This window comes from Esox lucius, chromosome 22 (assembly GCF_011004845.1).
Source record: "Esox lucius isolate fEsoLuc1 chromosome 22, fEsoLuc1.pri, whole genome shotgun sequence".
In the NCBI taxonomy this organism is placed as follows: Eukaryota; Metazoa; Chordata; class Actinopteri; order Esociformes; family Esocidae; genus Esox; species Esox lucius.
The window spans coordinates 9,382,378-9,403,000 of NC_047590.1; the positions used below are offsets into that span (position 1 = coordinate 9,382,378).

Genomic DNA, 20,623 nt, shown 5'->3' on the forward strand with positions numbered 1-20,623 from the left:
TTATTACACCAGTTATGTCCAGGTTTTTACTTAAGTACAAGATACTGGTTCAAAGTTTGTCCACAATTATCATGTGCTATTTATGGCATTGAAATACAGTGCCCTCAGTAAGTATGGGGGCAGTGAAAATAATTATTTTGCTCTGTTCTCCAAACATTTGAATTTAAACTCAAAGATTTTACACATAGATCGGTCTGCTATTGGCGTCATCTATCAGCAGTCAATGAGTGTCTAGGTAACCTTTTATGATGCTGACCTATTAGGAAATATCATAAACATTATCCAATCTTAGGCTTACCACAAACAGAAGTTATGGATATATATTTATTTTTAAGTAATATATTAGTGCGCTCATCAATTGCAAACAACCTGGTAGGTCAAGGATGACCTACAGTGACACGTAAGAAACATGCTCCAGGAGATGATGTTAATGTACCCGTCGCTACCAACGACTGCACAACGCTCAACTGAAAGGTATTTGTGTACAGGTGATACAAAGATCAACATTTACTCTGATGATTGCAAGAGGAAAGTGGAGAGGTTCTTAGCATGTCTCCTCGTCTATGGATTACGGTGCATGGTTTGTTATTGCTGCCACTGGAACTGTATATCACTTGTCTTGTAGAGGCAAAAGACAAAAATATTCACTCGCTGCACTATACCGATGGTGTTGAGGTCCGAAAGGTATTCGTGTAATCTTTTTTTGTTGATAGGCAATTCATATTCGACGGCTTTCTCAGTACTGACCTCGTGTGGTTGTTGTGGGGGGAAGGCAGCTGTTCTAGGCCTTAGCCCGAGGGGAGGGAGGAGTGGTACTGATGCTGATCTAGGTTGGAAGAACAGCGCAACGCACAGGACGTGGGACGATGCGGAGGTTCCTCAACTCCGTGGAACACGTCTCTTTCGAAGGATCCGCTTTACCGATCACACTGTAATTTTTTATTTTATTATTGTGATTTAATTTAATCGTCGAAACAGTTTAGTCTTTTTTTTTTTGTTGGAGTGAATGACTACAGTCTCCTTCACTGTAGGCCCATGGCGTAGCGTAAGAAGCGAACGGTAGAGGCACTTTGGGTGAAAGACGCTTTTTTTGCAGTCGTTCAACAGATAAATACAATCTCCAGGTCAAAGTGTATCTGGAAATCTGTGCTTGCCTGGATAAACCTCAACGATGGCGGATGCTGCAGCCGAATGCGGCGTGAAAGTAATGTGCCGATTCAGGCCACTGAATGAATCTGAAATAACAAGGGGAGACAAATACATCCCTAAATTTAAAGACGACGACACTGTTGTTATAACTGTAAGTGTTGCATGTAATAGTTAAATGTTCTGATGAATATAACCTTGCTTGAAAATTCGAACACGTAAGGGTGGCGGAAATTGCGCATTTTCTAGAGAAGCAAAGTGTATCGAGTGAAAATCTCTATACGCAGCAAATGTCACGGTTTAATGGAACCGTATAGTTTTGTAACACCAGCACACCTAATAATTAACGAGTTTCCGTTTGATATCTGTTTTTATTGAGCGGTTATACGAGTTATGGCATGGCCTCGGGTGATGGAAGCTTTATGGAACTGTTTTGTTGTCAGGGACAGCAGAGACGGCCAGGTCCATTGCCAGAGAGGCAGATTTTGCTTTGACATTGATGCGGTATTCACTGTGCTGACATAGCAGATTCCGCGTGGCAGCCAAGCTATCCATTCGGTTCTGCACTGTCACCTGTGGTGAATGAAAGCGTGCCACTGTAGACGGGTGCATTTCATTCATATTCATTTTCAGTTGGATGCGGTGAGGTAGGTAAAATAGTTCACTGGCCTTAGAAATAATTTTCAGTTGGTGACATGAGGGAAAGCTGCTCTTCGCCCCTAAGTTGTGTGGCGGTAATTTGCCTAAGCAAGATATTGTGGTCGTAGTCCGGAACAGTTGTAAGAATCTGAAGGCCTTACACGCTCCAATGCACCATTTTATTAGAATGAGGTGCCTGGTTGTCACAATAGCTTGTCTGTTCTGTAAACAGTAGGCTATCTTTTTGCCCCCTCGCGCAACACCCGTCCAGGCTTCATGTATTATGTATGGGTTTCCATGCCGTCATAAAGCCACATTGTATACGTTGTCATAAACGATGCATATTTAACTGTTATAATAAAATTAGCATTAAGGCCAAATCAGGTTTGGTATTATGAAGGCCGGCATGTGGCTGTGCTGCATCACCCGTCAAGAGCTTTAGTTCCATAGGAAACAAAAAAACAAAAACCTCTGTGGGAAGGAAGTACTTGCTGGTACAGACCTTATTTTCTCGCCTGAAGGCAGACAGAGGACTGCTTGTCATTGTGCAGTACTTTTCCCCCATCCTCCACCTCAGCCCTGTTGTTATTGATGAACGTTCACATACAGTTTATGGTCAAACAAATAACCCTGTACTGAAGTCCTAATGATACCTAATTACCCATTATCTCTTATAATAAAGTAAAGAAGTGGTTCTCAAAGTGGTTCTCACATCCCAAAACCAAGTAACCAGTCAAGACTGACCTTAGTAAGGGAGGTGACTATAAGAACCCAATAACCAGACTAATAGTGCTTAGAAGCCACCCCTGATTAAAATACATATGACATACTGCCAAAAAAACAGTAAGGACTCAGAGAGCATGAGGAAAAAGAGTATCTATTCTAATCCGAAAAAGAGTGTACTATTAGGTCAAATGGTATATCTGGAACGGTAAGGCCCAAAAGGTATATCTGGCAAAAACAAGGTACCGCCTATCGCCTGGCTAATATTATCCCTTCACTAATGCCTGGCGTCATGCTATGGGTTCTCAGTAGCAGGGACTGGGAGACTGGTCAGGATTGAAGTAAGGATGAGCAGAGGTCTTTGGAGTTTCCCCCCCAGAGGACTCCAAACTGTGCTCAATGCCAAAGGCGCTTCTACAAATTATTGCGTGAAGTGTCTGAATTCATTTGTTTATTTAATTATTAATTTAGTCTGTAGCACAACAAATGTTGGGAGAGTGAAAGGGTCTGAAAACTTTTCGGATGTACTCCAATCGCTACATTTAGCGTCAGTAAAGCGTCATAGAACATCCGGATAACGTGTCAGCCCAAGTGGTTTTGTGATTCAGATGTCCGTTTACACCTGAGACCAAGTTGTCCATTTTTCTTCACTGTAAACCTATTTCAGGACCAGTAGAGCTATTCATTCCCGTTGATATTGTACATGTATGTTTCTGTTTTGAACAGGGCAAACCGTATGTCTTTGACCGCGTTCTGCCTCCCAACACAGCCCAGGAGCAGGTCTATGATGCCTGCGCCAAACAGATTGTCAAAGGTAGGCTAAACCTACCGACTGGGCTGTCCACTGTTCCTCTCAGTCATTCCTTTTGGGATAGAAGTGTTATTATGACTGATAAATGTACTCCTTGTACGTGTGGTGTTCTGGGATTGGGAAGAAGCATTGGACATTTTACAAGGTCAACGTTTTGTATTTCCGCAGACGTCCTGGGTGGTTACAATGGAACCATCTTCGCCTATGGACAGACCTCCTCTGGAAAGACCCACACGATGGAGGTAGGCCGATCAAAACTGATTAAATACCATCAAGCCTTTGAACAAAACAATGTGATTAAGGCCAGGAACATGGAGACTAAAGTCTCACTTAAGGAGATTCAAATGATATTGTGCAAAATAATGTATATTTTGTGTCCTAATGTATATTGCCAAGTCTGTAGCAGATCTACAGATTATGTGACAAAAAAATCTAGTTTTGTGTGACAGAATAGTTATAGTATTGAACAAAACCCAAATGAGCTGAACAAGCTGAACTGCTCTGAACACATATGAGCCAAACCAAGCTGTACCCATCTGAACCCTAGTAGCTGGAATCAAATTCTGATTGGTTTGGGTCAGCGTAGTGCAGAAAAAGCTATACAGTCTTGTTTCTCCTGGCAGGGCAAACTCCATGACCCTCAGCTGATGGGGATCATCCCCCGGATCGCTCACGACATCTTCGATCACATCTACTCCATGGACGAGAACCTGGAGTTTCACATCAAGGTAAGCATATCTGAACACACCGTATTCATTACTGAGGAGTACCTACAGCAGAGTATTCGTTATAGCGAGTGCATTGAACACCCTCGATCTGTCGTCTCGGTCTTCATTTATTGATTCATATTTTCTGGCACAGGTCTCTTATTTTGAAATCTACCTGGATAAAATAAGAGACTTACTTGATGGTAAGAAGACCCTCATGCTTCGTCTGATGTGGAATTCATAAAGAGAAATCTTTTAAAAGATTCGTTTATAGCGGAGGGATCCTAACTCGTTGTATACATGTTCTCAGTGTCAAAGACCAACCTGGCTGTACACGAAGACAAGAACAGGGTGCCCTATGTCAAGGTAATCAATACAGTTTAGCAACATAATGAAATACAGCAGGGATAATCCTTTAGGTATGCGCTTACCTACAGCGTTACTAAAAGGCTTTTATTTTATAGAGATCAGAAAAGGTTAAACTGTGATTACGTAACCCAGGGTTGTACGGAGCGCTTCGTGTCCAGTCCCGAGGAGGTCATGGACGTCATTGATGAAGGGAAGACCAACCGGCACGTGGCTGTGACAAGTACGTTCTCCTCCCAGTCAGTAGGGCAGTCATGTGTCTCTGTCACTTCAGATGTGTGTTTCGGTTTGAAGACCTGGGCTACGCAAACAACTTCAAATGTAATCAGAATGGATGGGGAATTTCTTTTTATCAAATGGTAGTAACAAGAAGAAAGATATGCCATAGACAATGGAAAATGCAAGTACAGATAATCACAAAATAAAGAATTGTGAACGGTATGTTATGAGTAGTTGTTGTTGTGTGGTCAGGCTTCCCATAGGCTCGGAGACTTATAAGACATTCAGCTAGGAAACTAGGTTGATCAGAACTGCCAGGACCTCGCTGTTCCGTGACGCTGTGCAGGTTAAGGTGTAGGACAGAGCTAAGGTGGAGTATTCTAAGATCCACACCCAAACTGGCATAGGTGTTGTAGAACCCAGTTCCTCCTCCCATTCAGCTTTCCAAGACCCTGTGGAGGAGGGTTGACAGATTGAAATGTATCATATACATAAAGGTGTGCTTGATGTTGGGTACATTTTGATGCAGTCTTCCAACAGAGGGACTGCTATTTTCAAATGCGGGTAGGTCTTTACTTAAATAGTCTATTATTTCCGGATAGATTAATAAGTTATTTCTAAGTTAGGAAAAATACTTCTCAAGTCTACAGCAATCCCAAACGTTTTCTAGGTTAGAACAGTTAAAGAAGGAATACCTTGTTATCAGGAATGGAAAATACAGTGGTCCAAGATAAAAAATGTAAGTTATTGTAGCCAGATAAGGTACTAAACAAATTAATCAGCTTTACATAGCTGGGATACTGTAGGGGTTAATTACATAGAGAAATATGTAGTTTTTATATAGAACTATTTATATATATATAGGGTATCTTAGATAATATTACCATTTTATTTCTGCAGATTACAGGATGTTTTGGGCAAGAGGCTGGATGGCTAAAGCATAGAATAACAATGTGAATCCCTGCCGAATGCTAAATTAAAGCCATTGTGTCCCTCTATGGATGCTAAATTAATTTGTAAATGCTAAATTATTTTGTAAATATTCTGTGAATGGGCTCTTATATAAAAGTTGGATCAATTAACAGAAGGCCTGCTTCACACATAAGTATGATGGCAAGCTCCACATTGCAAGCTCCCCTGTGGAAAAAATGAAGAGATTCTTGATCTAAGAAACTTAAGAGTTTTAAAGAAGAGTTATTATTTGTGTAGTATTTACATAAAGTGGGGAGAACAAGTATTTGATACACTGCCGATTTTGCAGGTTTTCCTACTAACAAAGCATGTAGAGGTCTGTAATTTTTTATCAAAGGTACACTTCAACTGTGAGAGACGGAATCTAAAACAATAATCCAGAAAATCACATTGTATGATTTTTAATCATTAATTTGCATTTTATTGCATGACAAGTATTTGATCCCCTACCAACCAGTAAGAATTCCGGCTATCACAGGCCTGTTCGTTTTTCTTTAAGAATCCCTCCTGTTCTCCACTCATTACCTGTATTAACTGCACCTGTTTGAACTTGTTACCTGTATAAAAGACACCTGTCCACACACTCAATCAAACAGACTCCAACCTCTCCACAATGGCCAAGACCAGAGAGCTGTGTAAGGACACTAAGGATAAAATTGTAGACCTGGTACTACACGGCAGGACCTGGTAAATGACCTGGAGAGAGCTGGGACCACAGTCTCAAAGAAAACCATTAGTAACACACTACGCCGTCATGGATTAAAATCCTGCAGCGCACACAAGGTCCCCCTGCTCAAGCCAGTGCATGTCCAGGCCCGTCTGAAGTTTGCCATTGACCATCTGGATGATCCAGAGGAGGAATGGGAGAAGGTCATGTGGTCTGATGAGACAAAAATAGAGCTTTTTGGTCTAAACTCCACTCGCCGTGTTTGGAGGAAGAAGGATGAGTACAACCCCAAGAACACCATCCCAACTGTGAAGCATGGAGGTGGAAACATCATTCTTTGGGGATGCTTTTAAGCAAAGGGGCAGGATGACTGCACCATATTGAGGGGAGGATGGATGGGGCCATGTATCGCGAGATCTTGGCCAACAACCTAAGAGCATTGAAGATGGGTCGTGGCAGGGTCTTCCAGCATGACAACGACCCAAAACACACAGCCAGGGCAACTAAGGAGTGGCTCCATAAGAAGCATCTCAAGGTCCTGGAGTGGCCTAGCCAGTCTCCAGACCTGAACCCAATAGAAAATCTTTGGAGGAAGCTGAAAGTCTGTATTGCCCAGCGAAAGCCCCGAAACCTGAAGGATCTGGAGAAGGTCTGTATGGAGGAGTGGGCCAAAATCCCTGCTGCAGTGTGCGCAAACCTGGTCAAGAACTACAGGAAACATATTATCTCTGTAATTGCAAACAAAGGTTTCCATACCAAATATTAAGTTCTGCTTTTCTGATGTATCAAATACTTATGTCATGCAATAAAATGCAAATTAATTACTTGACAAAAATGCCATGATAAAAATGACAGACTTCTACATGCTTTGTATGTGGGACAACCTGCTAAATTGGCAGTATATCAATTACTTGTTCTCCACACTGTAAACTCTCTCAGGTCAACAAATCATTATCAGTGTTTCAGCGTTATAGGCCCTAAATAATTATGTAATATATATATTTTTTAATTCACTGGTTTTGTCTTTTGTGTAGACATGAATGAGCACAGCTCAAGAAGCCACAGTATTTTTCTGATCAACATCAAGCAGGAGAATGTGGAAACAGAGAAGAAACTATCGGGAAAGTTGTACCTGGTGGATCTGGCTGGCAGTGAGAAGGTAAGCCAGTCAGTCTGGGGAAAACTTACCGTATGTTTAAGTCCATGCTGGTCAGTTATGATATGCCGTATGTCCTCTTTCACCTGCTGACTTCTAAAGACGACTCACAGCAAACCGTAACTTTTTTGTAACTTTGCACTACATAAAATTAATTAACATATTTCACCTAAAGTCCTGTCAGTTATGAGATGCTGAAGCCTTTCTGGTCTACTTGCAGTTTCTGACATTCTGAGTATTTTCTCGCTTTCTCTCACTGTCTCTCTCCTTTCCACGGTCTCTTTAAGGTCAGTAAAACAGGTGCTGAAGGTGCCGTGTTGGACGAAGCAAAAAATATTAATAAGTCTCTCTCAGCACTGGGGAATGTCATCTCTGCTCTGGCCGAGGGGACAGTGAGTTTTTTTTATATGTATTTATATACAGTGGATATAAAAAGTCTACCCACCCCTGTTAAAATGGCAAGTTTTTGTGATGTAAAAGAATGAGACAAAGATAAATCATGTCAGAACTTTTTCCACTTTTAATGTGACCTATAATGTGAACAATTCAATTGAAAAACAAACTGAAATCGTTGAGGGGGAAAGATTCAAAATAAAAAGCTTACAATAACTTGGTTGCATAAGTGTGCACACTCTTTCATAACTGGGGATGTGGCTGTGTTCAAACTCATATTAAAAAGAAGTCATTACACACCTGCCATCATTTAAAGTGACTCTGATTAATCACAAATAAAGATAAACTGTTCTAGTAGGATTTTCCTGACATTTTCTTAGTTGCATCTCAGAGAAAAGGCCATGGTGTGCAGAGAGCTTCCAAAGCATCAGAGGGATCTCATTGTTGAAAGATATCAGTCAGGAGAAGGGTACAAAATAATTTCCAAAGCATTAGATATACCATGGAACACAGTGAAGACAGTCCTCATCCAGTGGAGAAAATATGGCACAAAGGAGACATTACCAAGAACTGGACGTCCCTCCAAAATTGGCGAAAAGACAAGAAGAAAACTGGTCAGGGAGGCTTCCAAGAGGCCTACAGCAACATTAAAGGAACTGCAGGAATTTCAGGCAAGTACTTGCTGTGTGCTACATGTGACAACAATCTCCCGTATTCTTCATATCTTACAAAGAAAAACATCCAAGCCCAGCTGAAGTTTGCAAAAACAAACATCAAGTCTCCCAAAAGCATGTGGGAAATGTGTTATGTTCTGATGAAACCAAGGTTGACATTTTTGGCCATAATTGAACTTTTTGGCCAAAACAACACATCACCCAAAGAACACCATACCCACAGTGATGTGGCAGCATGGTGGCAGCATCATGCTTTGGGGCTGTTTTTCTTCAGCTGGAACCGGGCCTTAATCAGGATGGAGGGAATTATGAACAGTTCCAAATACCAGGCAATTTTGGCGCCAAACCTTCAGGTGTCTATTAGAAAGCTGAAGATGAAATTTACCTTTCAGCACAACAACGACCCAAAGCACACATCCAGATCCACAAAAGCATGGCTTCACCAGAAGAAGATTAACATTTTGGAATGGCCCAGCCAGAGCCCAGACCTGAATCCAGTTGTGAACGTCTGTGGGGTGATCTGAAGAGGGCTGTGCACAGGAGATGTCTTCGCAATCTGACAGATTTGGAGCACTTTTGAAAAGAAGAGTGGGCAAATATTGCCAAGTCAAGATGTGCCATTCTAATAGACACCTAACCAAAAAGTGCTTTAAAAGAGTTTATTAAACACAAGAGTGCTTTAATAAAATCAAAAGGTGCTTTTGTCATCTGGCTCTGATGTAGTCAATTACCTTTCTGCTGATTGGTTGTCTATGAAGCTGTGAAAGAAACACACAAGCATGTACTCAAAGACACACTCAGACACACGCAGTGACACGTAGACAGACACACACACACACACACACTAACACATTTTCAGTCTGATGGCTGAAATATATGTTGTTGTTTCAGAAAACACATGTCCCGTACAGAGACAGCAAGATGACCCGTATCCTGCAGGACTCCCTGGGGGGTAACTGTCGCACCACCATCATCATCTGTGCCTCCCCCTCCATCTACAACGAGTGTGAGACCAAGTCCACCCTGATGTTTGGACAGAGGTGAGCTGAGACACTTCACTTCCATCACCTGTTTCTAGATTATTCCAATTTGAATCATGCACAGGCATTGTTGTCGTATTCCATTACATTCTACTCATCACTTCCTTATACAACATAGTATTAGTGGATGGAGAGGTAATCCAATAACAGGCCAGCTTCAAGGGTGTTTATTTTCCTGGTTTGCCTCCTCTGAAGGTGGTTTATTTTCCTGGTTTGTCTCATCTGAAGGTGGTTTATTTTCCTGGTTTGTCTCATCTGAAGGGGGTATATTTCCCTTCTTTGTCTCCTTTGAAGGGGGTTTATTTTCCTGGTTGTCGTCTCTGAAGGGTGTTTATTTTCCTGGTTTGTCTCACCTGAAGGTGCTTTATTTTCCTGGTCTGGTGGTTTCTCATCTGAAAGTGGTTGGAGCCCCAATTAGGCAGGGGAAGCCACACACCTCCACTCACAGCAGTGCCATGTGGTCCCAGGGGTTCAGATAGTTCAGATCCCCTAGTCCTCCCACCTCCTCTGCCTCCATCGACTACATCTTGTTAGAGTGACACAACCCAAATGTGCTGGATGTCCCCAGTGTTCTCTGGCACACAAAGAGTGGCCTAGGCCAACGCCCACTGTTTTTGTGGTTGCCATGTAGCCAGGAGGGATGACACATTTTGAAAATGTTTATTTATTGAACATACAAAAGGGCATAAACAGGCATTCCCCATAAAACAACCATGTGTTTTTTCCTTTTTTTTTCATGAAAAAGTTAATGGAACTAAAAGAGACTGGTCTTTTAGTCCCATTTACTTTACATACACACTAAAAACACCTGACAAATTTAAATTCTCCCCCCTCCCAGTTACAAATATCCCCCAAAGAGCAAGCAACAAGAGTTAATGTTGTTTGCTCTGTGCTTAGTCAGAATAACCCTCACTAAGCACAAAGCAAACAGGAATCTGAGAATTATGGGAATTAATATGCTAGGCAATCACCAACTTAGTCAATCTATCTGTGGTGGTACGGATGGGCAAAGGAGGGCACCTCATCTAGGCACACGTACAGTACAAGGCAAGGGGTCTGAATCTGAGAGTTTTTCCTCAAGTGTACAATACATCTTGGTTTTTGCTTCTGGCCGTTACTGTCATTATGGCTAACAGAACAGAATACTAACAAACTACATATCAGATATAAATTGTTAAATTGTTGTTTATTCCTAATCCCGTGTAGAGCGAAGACCATCAAAAACACAGTGTCCGTTAACCTGGAGCTGACTGCCGAGGAGTGGAAAAAGAAGTACGAGAAGGAGAAGGAGAAGAACAAGAGTCTGAAGAATGTCATCCAGAGGCTGGAGATGGAGCTGAATCGCTGGAGGAATGGTGAGGGACACTGCTTGGGGAGAGTCAAAGGCAGAGAGAAATGTCTGCATGTTCGAGTAATACCTCAGACACGGTTGTAACCACAGAAATACAGTCAATAGAACAACCGTCCCCATTGAAGTCAGTTATGGTCTGGTGGAACAAAGAAATTAGTAAAAGTAGGAAGTGAACACATGAAACTGTTTTCTGTTTCGTCGACTCGACTGAAATGACTTTACGACGTGAATTACTCCACATGCGTGTTTGTAAGCTGTGCCCTCCATGTCCCAGGCGAAAATGTCCCCGAGGAGGAGCAGCTGAGCGCCAAAGAGCAAAAGCACCTTGAACCGTGCGACAACACACCCATCATAGATAACCTAGCCCCAGCCAATGGCCTGCCATTGGTCTCCACGGCGGAGAAGAGCCAGTACGAAGAGGATATCATCAACCTGTACAAACAGCTGGATGACAAGGTGAACAGGGACATCCAGAAAATCACATTTTCCCTCAACCAAGTATTTTATTAAAATCGTTAGCTAGACTGTGCCAGAGTAGGAAATGTTTGGATTTTACGGGCAAACGCAAACTGTGAAATGTTTCTGTTGTATATGTGTCACAGGACGATGAGATCAACCAACAGAGTCAGTTGGTTGAGAAGCTGAAGGAGCAGATGCTGGACCAGGATGAGGTGATGAAAGGCAACTGTCATTACAACCTGAGCTAAATAAAAAAGCATTATACAGCACACCACTGAGGGTGTCTTTTACGCCCCCTACTGGTCACACATGGGTAATACATGAGACAGTAATTTTTTTCTTCGTGTCCAGCTGCTGGCGTCGACGCGTAGGGACTACGAGAAGATCCACGAGGAACTGTCTCGTCTGCAGACAGAGAACGAGGCGGCCAAGGAGGAGGTAAGTTGTCATTACCATTGTCCTTACTGTCATTAAAATAATCACTGCCGTTGTTGTTTTTATCCAATATTGTCATTACCATTGTCCTTACTGTCATCAAAATAATCACTGCCGTTGTTGTTTTTATCAAATATTGTCATTATCATTATTATGATTCTCATTATTCATATTTTCATTATTATCATTTTCATTAACATAACTGCCGTTATCGTTATAATTATTGTTACCGTCGTTATTTTAAGGATGTCATCGTTGTTGTCGTCGTCGTTGTTGTTGCTGTGTTTCAGGTGAAGGAGGTGCTTCAAGCGTTGGAGGAGCTAGCGGTGAACTATGACCAGAAGAGTCAACTGGTGGAGGAGAGGAGCCAGGCAAACGAACAGCTGCAGGAGGAGCTGCAGGACAAGACTGTCAGTTGGATTTGTAATTCTTTATAGTGGTCTGTCCTTAGTAACATACGGCATCAGATATTAAATAGAAGTGTAACGGGCCTGAAAGAGGTTCATATCAGGCACAAGATAGACAGAGTGTAGTGTAAAGAATACACAGTACTGTAGAATGTACAACTGACCTTTCCCCTAGACTTATCATGTCCGTTGACTAAAGCCTGACGCTGTTTGCTTTATGTGTTTTCTAGATGTATTTGTTGGCGGTGCAGAGAGAATTGACCCAGCTTCAGGAGCTGAGTGGACACCAGAAGAAGAGAGCTGCTGAGATCCTCAATCTGCTGCTCAGGGATCTTAGTGAAATAGGAGCCATCATTGGAACCAGTGATATCAAGACGGTAAGAGGGATTACATAGTTATTAAGGTTTAATTAAAAATATGTTCATTTTATATCAGCAGTTGTCATAAATTGCCAATACAAATAACCATCCTAAAACCCAAAAGAGCACACACTGAGATTTGGGCTGGCGAGTGTAGATTAGAGTACATTATTATGGACAACTAGATTATCAAGACATCACATTCGGTCTCTACAGTGGATATAAAAAGTCTGCACACCCCTGTTAAAATGCCAGGTTCTTGTGATTTAAAAGAATGAGACAAAGATAAATCATGTCAGAACTTTTTTCACCTTTAATGTGACCTATAATATGAACAATTCATTTGAAAAACAAACTGAAATCTTTGAGAGGGAAAGATATATAAAATATTTAAAAAAACTCACAATAACCTGGTTGCATAAGTGTGCTCACCCTTAAACTAATACTTTGTTGAAGCACCTTTTGATTTTATTACAGCATTCTTACTCTTTGCAAAAGGGTTCCAAATCTGTCAGATTGTGAAGACATCTCCTGTGCACAGCCCTCTTAAGATCACCCCACAGATGTTCAATTGAATTCAGGTCTGGGCTCTGGCTGGGCCATTCCAAAACGCTTCTGGTGAAGCCATGCTTTTGTGGATTTGGATGTGTGCTTTGGGTCATTGTCATGCTGAAAGGCGAACTTCCTCTTCATCTTCAGCTTTTTAACAGATGCCTGAAAGTTTGGTGCCAAAATTGCCTGGTATTTGGAACTGTTCATAATTCCTTCCACCCTGACTAAGTCCCTGATTCCAGCTGAGGAAAAACAGCCCCAAAGCATGATGCTGCCACCACCATGCTTCACTGTGGGTATGGTGTTCTTTGGGTGATGTGCAGTGTTGTTTTGGCCTTGGTTTCATCAGACCATGACACATTTTCCCATGTGCTTTTGGGAGACTTCAGCCAGGCTTGGATGTTTTTCTTTGTAAGAAAAGGCTTCTGTCTTGCCACTCTACCCCATAGCCCATTCATATGAAGAATAAGGGAAATTGTTGTCACATGTAGCACACAGCCAGTACTTGCCAGACATTCCTGCAATTCCTTTAATGTTGCTGTAGGCCACTTGGAAGCCTCCCTGACCAGTTTTCTTCTCATCTTTTCATCAATTTTGGAGGGACGTCCAGTACTTGCTAATGTCTCTGTTGTGCCATATTTTCTCCACTTGATGATGACTGTCTTCACTGTGTTCCATGGTATATCTGATGCTTTGGAACAGATACCCTTCTCCTGACTGATATCTTTCAACAATGAGATACCTCTGATGCTTTGGAAGCTTTCTGCGGACCTTGGCTTTTGCTCTGAGATGCAACTAAGAAAATGTCAGGAAAATACTATTAGAACAGCTGATCTTTATTTTTGATTAATCAGAGTCACTTTAAATGATGGCAGGTGTGTAATGACTTCTATGTAACATGAGTCTGAATGTGATTGCTTAATTCTGAAAACAGTTATAAGGGGATTATTGTAATTTTTCCCCCTTGAAGATTTCAGTTTGTTTTTCAATTGAATTGTTCACATTATAGGTCACATTAAAAGTGGAAAAAGGTCCGACATGATTTATCTTGGTCTCATTCTTTTACATCACAAAAACCTGGCATTTTAACCGTGGTCTTTCAACTTTTTTTATCCACTGTTTATCTACACAGAAGGGCATGGCAATAGTCAAATCAAGAAAATAAAATATGCAGTGGACTCCAAAATTATTTGGACAGTGCCACACATTTTTAACAGAATATGTGCTGTAACACTTATAGACGATAGTCTTTAAAGTGGGGCTGTGAAAAAAAACTATTTAAGAGTTTCTCAGTCCACTATGTAGCTACAAAGCATTCTTTAACATTTTAACCTTTTCATTAACATGCCCACATCAATCCCATTCCTGTTGCCTAGTTTGTTGACAGTATGTCTTCCCCCTGATGACAGATGGCGGAGGGCAACGGGAATGGTGGCGTGATTGAGGAGGAGTTCACCATGGCCCGTCTCTATATCAGCAAGTTGAAGTCAGAGGTGAAATCTCTGGTGAACCGCTCCAAGCAGCTGGATAGCGCCCAGGCCGAGACCTCTCGCAAGATGGCCGCCAACGAGAAGGAACTGGCTTCATGTCAACTGCTTATCTCCCAGGTAACAGGGGTGACAGCAAGTCTGGGGTTTCACCTCAGATTGAATTCAGTCCAACTCCCGTGGTCCTTTGAAATGATTATAACCACGGGGGTTGGCAAAACGGCACAAACAAGTCATGGACCAGGCTAGGAATAAGGAGAGGATGATAGCCGTTGCTGGGTCTCATCGTATGCTTTTGTGTGGTTTTGACCATGTGACACTGCGTGTTGCGCCACAGCACCAGGCCAAGATCAAGTCCCTGACAGACTACATGCAGAACATGGAGCAGAAGAAGCGACAGCTGGAGGAGAGTCAGGACGTTCTCACCGAAGAACTGGCCAAGCTACACGCACAGGGTAAGGCCAGCGTTCTCACAGCAGACCTTCCCTCTATTGTCACATGACCCTGAGTAACATGGCAAACGTTGTTGTTCTCCAGAGAGAATGCATGAGGTGTCGGTGGTGGACACGGAGAAGGAGCACATGAGCCGACTGCAAGGAGAAGAGGAGATTAAGGTAAGATGTTCGGTGGCAGAAGAGTCCATGAGGTGGATCTGGGATTATTACCAGGTTGACTGTTCTGATAGATTTGTGCAATCGGAGGCGTGTTTGTTTAAGTTGTCAGTGACGTGTGTGGGTGTGTGCTTGTGTCATCTGACACCAGAAGACCCTTGAGGAGCAGATGGAGAGTCACAGAGAGGCCCATCAGCGGCAGCTGGGCCGGCTGAGGGATGAGATGGAGGACAAACAGAGAGTTCTAGACCAACTCACCGAGTGAGAAACTGACTCTACTTAATAATCTTTACAAAACACCTTCCTTCAACAAAGTACTGTCTATTTAAAGTTGATTAATTCTTCCTTAGCACTACATAAGTACTTTGACAATCATTTACACTCACCTAAAGGATTATTAGGAACACCTGTTCAATTTCTCATTAATGCAATTATCTAATCAACCAATCACATGGCAGTTGCTTCAATGCATTTAGGGGTTTGGTCCTGGTCAAGACTCCTGAACTCCAAACTGAATGTCAGAATGGGAAAGAAAGGTGATTTATGCAATTTTGAGTATGGCATGGTTGTTGGTGCCAGACGGGCCTGAGTATTTCACAATCTGCTCAGTTACTGGGAATTTCACGCACAACCATTTCTAGGGTTTACAAGGAATGGTGTGAAAAGGGAAAAACATCCAGTATGCGGCAGTCCTGTGGGCGACAATGCCTTGTTGATGCTAGAGGTCAGAGGTGAATGGGCCGACTGATTCAAGTTGATAGATGAGCAACTTTGACTGAAATAGCCACTTGTTACAACCGAGGTATGCAGCAAAGCATTTGTGAAGCCACAACACGCACAACCTTGAGGCGGATGGGCTACAACAGCAGAAGACCCCACCGGGTACCACCCATCTCCACTACAAATAGGAAAAAGAGGCTACAATTTGTACAAGCTCACCAAAATTGGACAGTTGAAGACTGGAAGAATGTTGCCTGGTCTGATGAGTGTCGATTTCTGTTGAGACATTCAGATGGTCAGAATTTGTGGTCAGAATTTGGCATAAACAGAATGAGAACATGGATCCATCATGTCTTGTTACCACTGTGCAGGCTGGTGGTGGTGGTGTAATGGTGTGGGGGATGTTTTCTTGGCACACTTTAGGCCCCTTAGTGCCAATTGGGCATCGTTTAAATGCCACGGCCTACCTGAGCATTGTTTATGACCATGTCCATCCCTTTATGACCACCATGTACCCATCCTTTGATGGCTACTTCCAGCAGGATAATGCACCATGTCACAAAGCTCGAATCATTTCAAATTGGTTTCTTGAACATGACAATGAGTTCACTGTACTGAAATGGCCCCCACAGTCACCAGATCTCAACCCAATAGAGCATCTTTGGGATGTGGTGGAACGGGAGCTTCGTGCCCTGGATGTGCATCCCACAAATCTCCATCAACTGCAAGATGCTATCCTATCAATATGGGCCAACATTTCTAAAGAATGCTTTCAGCACCTTGTTGAATCAATGCCAAGTAGAATTAAGGCAGTTCTGAAGGCAAAAGGGGGTCAAACACAGTATTAGTATGCTGTTCCTAATAATCCTTTAGGTGAGTGTATATGACACATTTTTAAAGCTTCTACATGGTCCTTTAACAGGGTTTATGAATCCCCTTTAAAGCCTTTAAAAGTTGTAGCTAGTTTCTATTTTTTTCTAATTTATTTTCTCTCTTCCCTCACATCCGCCCCCCACCCCCTTTCTCTCCTCGTCACCTCCCGCATCTATCTCCCTCATCGCCCCCCCGGCCCCTCCCTGCCCAGTCTAAACCAGGGCCTGATGTTGGAGCAGGAGAGGCTGAGGTCGGACTATGAGAAGCTCAAGGTGGAGGAGCAGGAGAAGGACACGAGGCTTCAGAAGCTGGTCTTCCTCAATGAGCAGAGAGAACAGGCCAGACAAGACCTCAAAGGACTGGAGGAGACTGTTGTAAGTAAAGATTCTACTGTTATAGTGAAGTAGAATACACTAATTACTTTGGTTAGAGCTTTTGGTTAGGATATAATTGCCAGACCTATATGCTTACTTACAGCACTTTGGAATGCCATGGAAGTAGGTTCTATACCTACTGCTTGCACATGTATAGATATGTGTTTGGGTCAATTTCGTCATTTTTTCTCACAGGCCAAAGAGCTGCAGACTCTTCATAACCTGCGCAAACTCTTTGTTCAAGACCTCACAACACGTGTGAAGAAGGTACGACGGTATTTTGATCTTCATCGTCGTTAACACGTTCTGAAGAAGTGACAGAAACGTTTGTCTTAGAAGAAAGGCTGTTTGTCAGAATGCAGAACACCAGCAGAACACACGTGCCTGTGAAATATAAGAGCTGTGGCGTTTCATGAAGGGAACTGTAATCTCAAATGGTGTCTGAGTGTTGTATTTTCCCTGTCTGTTGGGTCCAGAGTGCAGAGCTGGACTGTGAGGACGGAGTGGGCAGCGCTGCCCAGAAACAGAAGATATCCTTCCTGGAGAATAACCTGGAGCAACTCACCAAAGTCCACAAGCAGGTGGTGCACTGGGACATTACACACAGCTTATTCACCATTATACACCATAATACACCCCGTAACCCAGCCAACGCATTGAACACATCTTTGTAAAACAGCTGATGGTTTCACGGTTTTCTGAATGATTTTCTTCCACCTTCCGGCTGTGTCTAGCTTGTGCGTGACAACGCAGACCTGCGCTGCGAGCTTCCCAAGCTAGAGAAGCGTCTCCGGGCCACAGCAGAGCGGGTCAAGGCCCTGGAGAATGCCCTGAAGGAGGCCAAGGAGAACGCAATGAGGGACAGGAAACGCTACCAGCTGGAGGTGGACCGCATCAAAGAGGCTGTCAGGGCCAAGAACATGGCCAGGAAAGGACACTCGGCTCAGATTGGTGAGGACAGGGAGGGAGGGAGACGGGCCAGGGACGGAGGGCAGATGTTGTGGCTTAGGGGTGTGTGTGTGTGTATTGATGGCCTGGTTCTGTCTTACAGCTAAGCCCATCCGGCCAGGACAGCATCCCCTGTCTTCACCCACAGTCATCCGAGGAGGAAGCATGTACAGCCACAGCTACAACCACAAGTAGAACGCTGAATATACTGAATGTACTGAGTGTACCGAATGTAGCCCCTGAAGTGCATGTATGGTAATGATACAGACTCACCACCTCCTGGTAAGACCACTCCACGCTCTCCTTTCATTAGGTCTAGGAATAGTACCACCCTGACCCCTGACCTTGTCCGTTCACTAGGTTTAGGATTAAGACCACACTGACCCCTGACCTTGTCCATTCACTAGGTCTAAGAATAGTACCACTCTGACCCCTGACCTTGTCCATTCACTAGGTCTAGGAATAGTACCACTCTGACCCCTGACCTTGTCCATTCACTAGGTCTAAGAATAGTACAACTCTGACCCCTGACCTTGTCCATTCACTAGGTCTAGGAATAGTACCACTCTGACCCCTGACCTTGTCCATTCACTAGGTCTAGGATTAAGTGCATTCTATCATCTTCTATTTATGCTATTCTCTTAATTTTTTTCATATCCCCATCATAAATATCTTTCACATTCTCTTTGTCTACTGCACATTGTACATTTACATATATATATTGCATTGTAATTTTACTGCCTTTTACATTGACAAGGTATTTTGTGCTTTGAGAGTGATTTGATATCCAGGCTAAATACAGAAGTTAGTTTTGGAGAGGACAGTGTGTTGTGGTAGATGGTCAGATGTATATTACGGAGAGTGATATGCTGTCCCTGAGAAACGTGTTGTATGTATAGTATAAGACGAAGTAATGTAAACAGGATCTTTACTCCTTGTTATGAAATCCTTTGCTTTAGCAGTTGCAGATGAGGACATAATGATAGGTTCTCCAAAAGCAGTATGAAATGCAGTATGAAACCACCTGCACTGTGTTCTGCAGTATATTCATTTATTTCAGTTATTATTTGCACATTATATTTGGTAATCATAATGGTAATTGTTTACCGATGCTTTTAAGACACTTTATGCTCAAAATCAGCCAATTGTAAATTAATTCTTTAATTTTCTCTTTTCTAAGTCATGCAATTAATTATGTAATTACCATTGCACACAACTTTATGGTGTGTAGACCAAAAAAGCTAGTTGTGAAGTTGATTTAGATTAACCGAATGGACAACCAGTAGGGGGCAGTGTTCAGCTGTGGAGTCTAGTGCACTGTGCATATTGCTACTGCAGTGATGCTGATCAGCCAATCAGAAAGTTCACACGTAGTCTAAGGATACAGTGCAATATTCTCTATTGTCTAAACACTAATAGAAAAGCTTATGACCAAACTTGCCTCTCACCACTTGCTAGGGCATCTTTTGTAATCAAACAAAAGTCTTTACAAATGTATTTGTAAGTGATTCCCCTAACAGAAAAACTACAAAGCAAGCTAATGTCGACATAATGGTGACTCTGCTAACTCTGACTGAGGGTACCTTTCCTAAAGCAGGTTTATTTGTATTTCTGTTATGCTTTTCATGGTGTCTTCTAAAAACATGATTTGATATATTTACGTCATGTTTTAAAACGTGTGATCCATTTGTAAATGTATACATTATTGCAGCTTTCACAGCTACAGACATACGCTTATTGTAAAGTGATATATTATAAGAGCAACACCATGGGACAGTTGTTCTTTTGAACTCTGCCGTTAAACTTGTGGATGGCTCGGGAATGAAAGAATGACTGAATGTAAATGATCGATTGATTAATAGAAATAAAGAGTATGGTACGGCAATTGTATCTGCATGGGTGTATTATTACTTTAGTGTTAAAAGCAAAGCAAATAAAGATATTTACCTTAAACTGCTTGTTCTTCCCTGGAACTTTAGTGTCTTGGTTTGCTGATAGATTAAACATGACTCATCACCGTCAAGCTAAGCTGTGTCCAGGTGTTGCAACGTCTGCTACATAACCCGGGATTATTCACTCAGTAGAGGGGATGTGTTACATATTAACGGATTACTGTATACTTCATGATTATGTACACCTTTTTCTATTTTTGTATTGACACCAGCCACAAAGCTGATCCAAACTGTGTAATGTTATGTGTTCCTTTCAGCGCTTCTGTCCCTGTGTTATTCCCCTCACAAGTTCATGCAAGCCGCAAACCACAAATAATGGGACAGCCGAATGAACTGGTGTTGGTGGAGCTCAAACCTGTCAGGCTTTGAAAGGTGGTGGAATGACTTCCTTCTGTGGTGCCACTGCTGTGCATACAAAATGGCATTGTTCTGCATACAACCTCTCATTGATCTGACCCACCTGCACAGGATCTATAGGCTTTAATCTTAATGAACAATGTATTAAAGGTGCCGTCCCGTCACATGATCAGCCCATTGAAAGTACCAAGCTCCTTCAAAAACACACTGGAACAGCTTGGTACT

The 20,623-nt window shown here is 42.5% G+C and overlaps 1 protein-coding gene across 1 annotated transcript; it reads left to right on the forward strand.

The window, feature by feature from the left end:
* The first annotated feature begins 824 nt into the window (after nucleotides 1-824).
* On the forward strand, nucleotides 825-20,042 carry LOC105022551 (kinesin heavy chain). Its single transcript, XM_013139927.3, has 25 exons — nucleotides 825-1,300; nucleotides 3,235-3,322; nucleotides 3,488-3,561; nucleotides 3,943-4,047; nucleotides 4,181-4,229; nucleotides 4,337-4,392; nucleotides 4,528-4,615; nucleotides 7,285-7,409; nucleotides 7,694-7,798; nucleotides 9,365-9,513; nucleotides 10,720-10,868; nucleotides 11,139-11,320; nucleotides 11,467-11,535; nucleotides 11,675-11,761; nucleotides 12,049-12,168; nucleotides 12,396-12,542; nucleotides 14,486-14,683; nucleotides 14,901-15,018; nucleotides 15,101-15,177; nucleotides 15,326-15,435; nucleotides 16,979-17,141; nucleotides 17,337-17,408; nucleotides 17,618-17,722; nucleotides 17,876-18,092; nucleotides 18,193-20,042. The coding sequence occupies exons 1-25, from the start codon at nucleotides 1,172-1,174 to the stop codon at nucleotides 18,282-18,284; spliced, it is 2,874 nt and encodes a 957-aa protein (XP_012995381.1). The 5' UTR covers nucleotides 825-1,171; the 3' UTR covers nucleotides 18,285-20,042.
* Nucleotides 20,043-20,623: the final 581 nt, after the last annotated feature.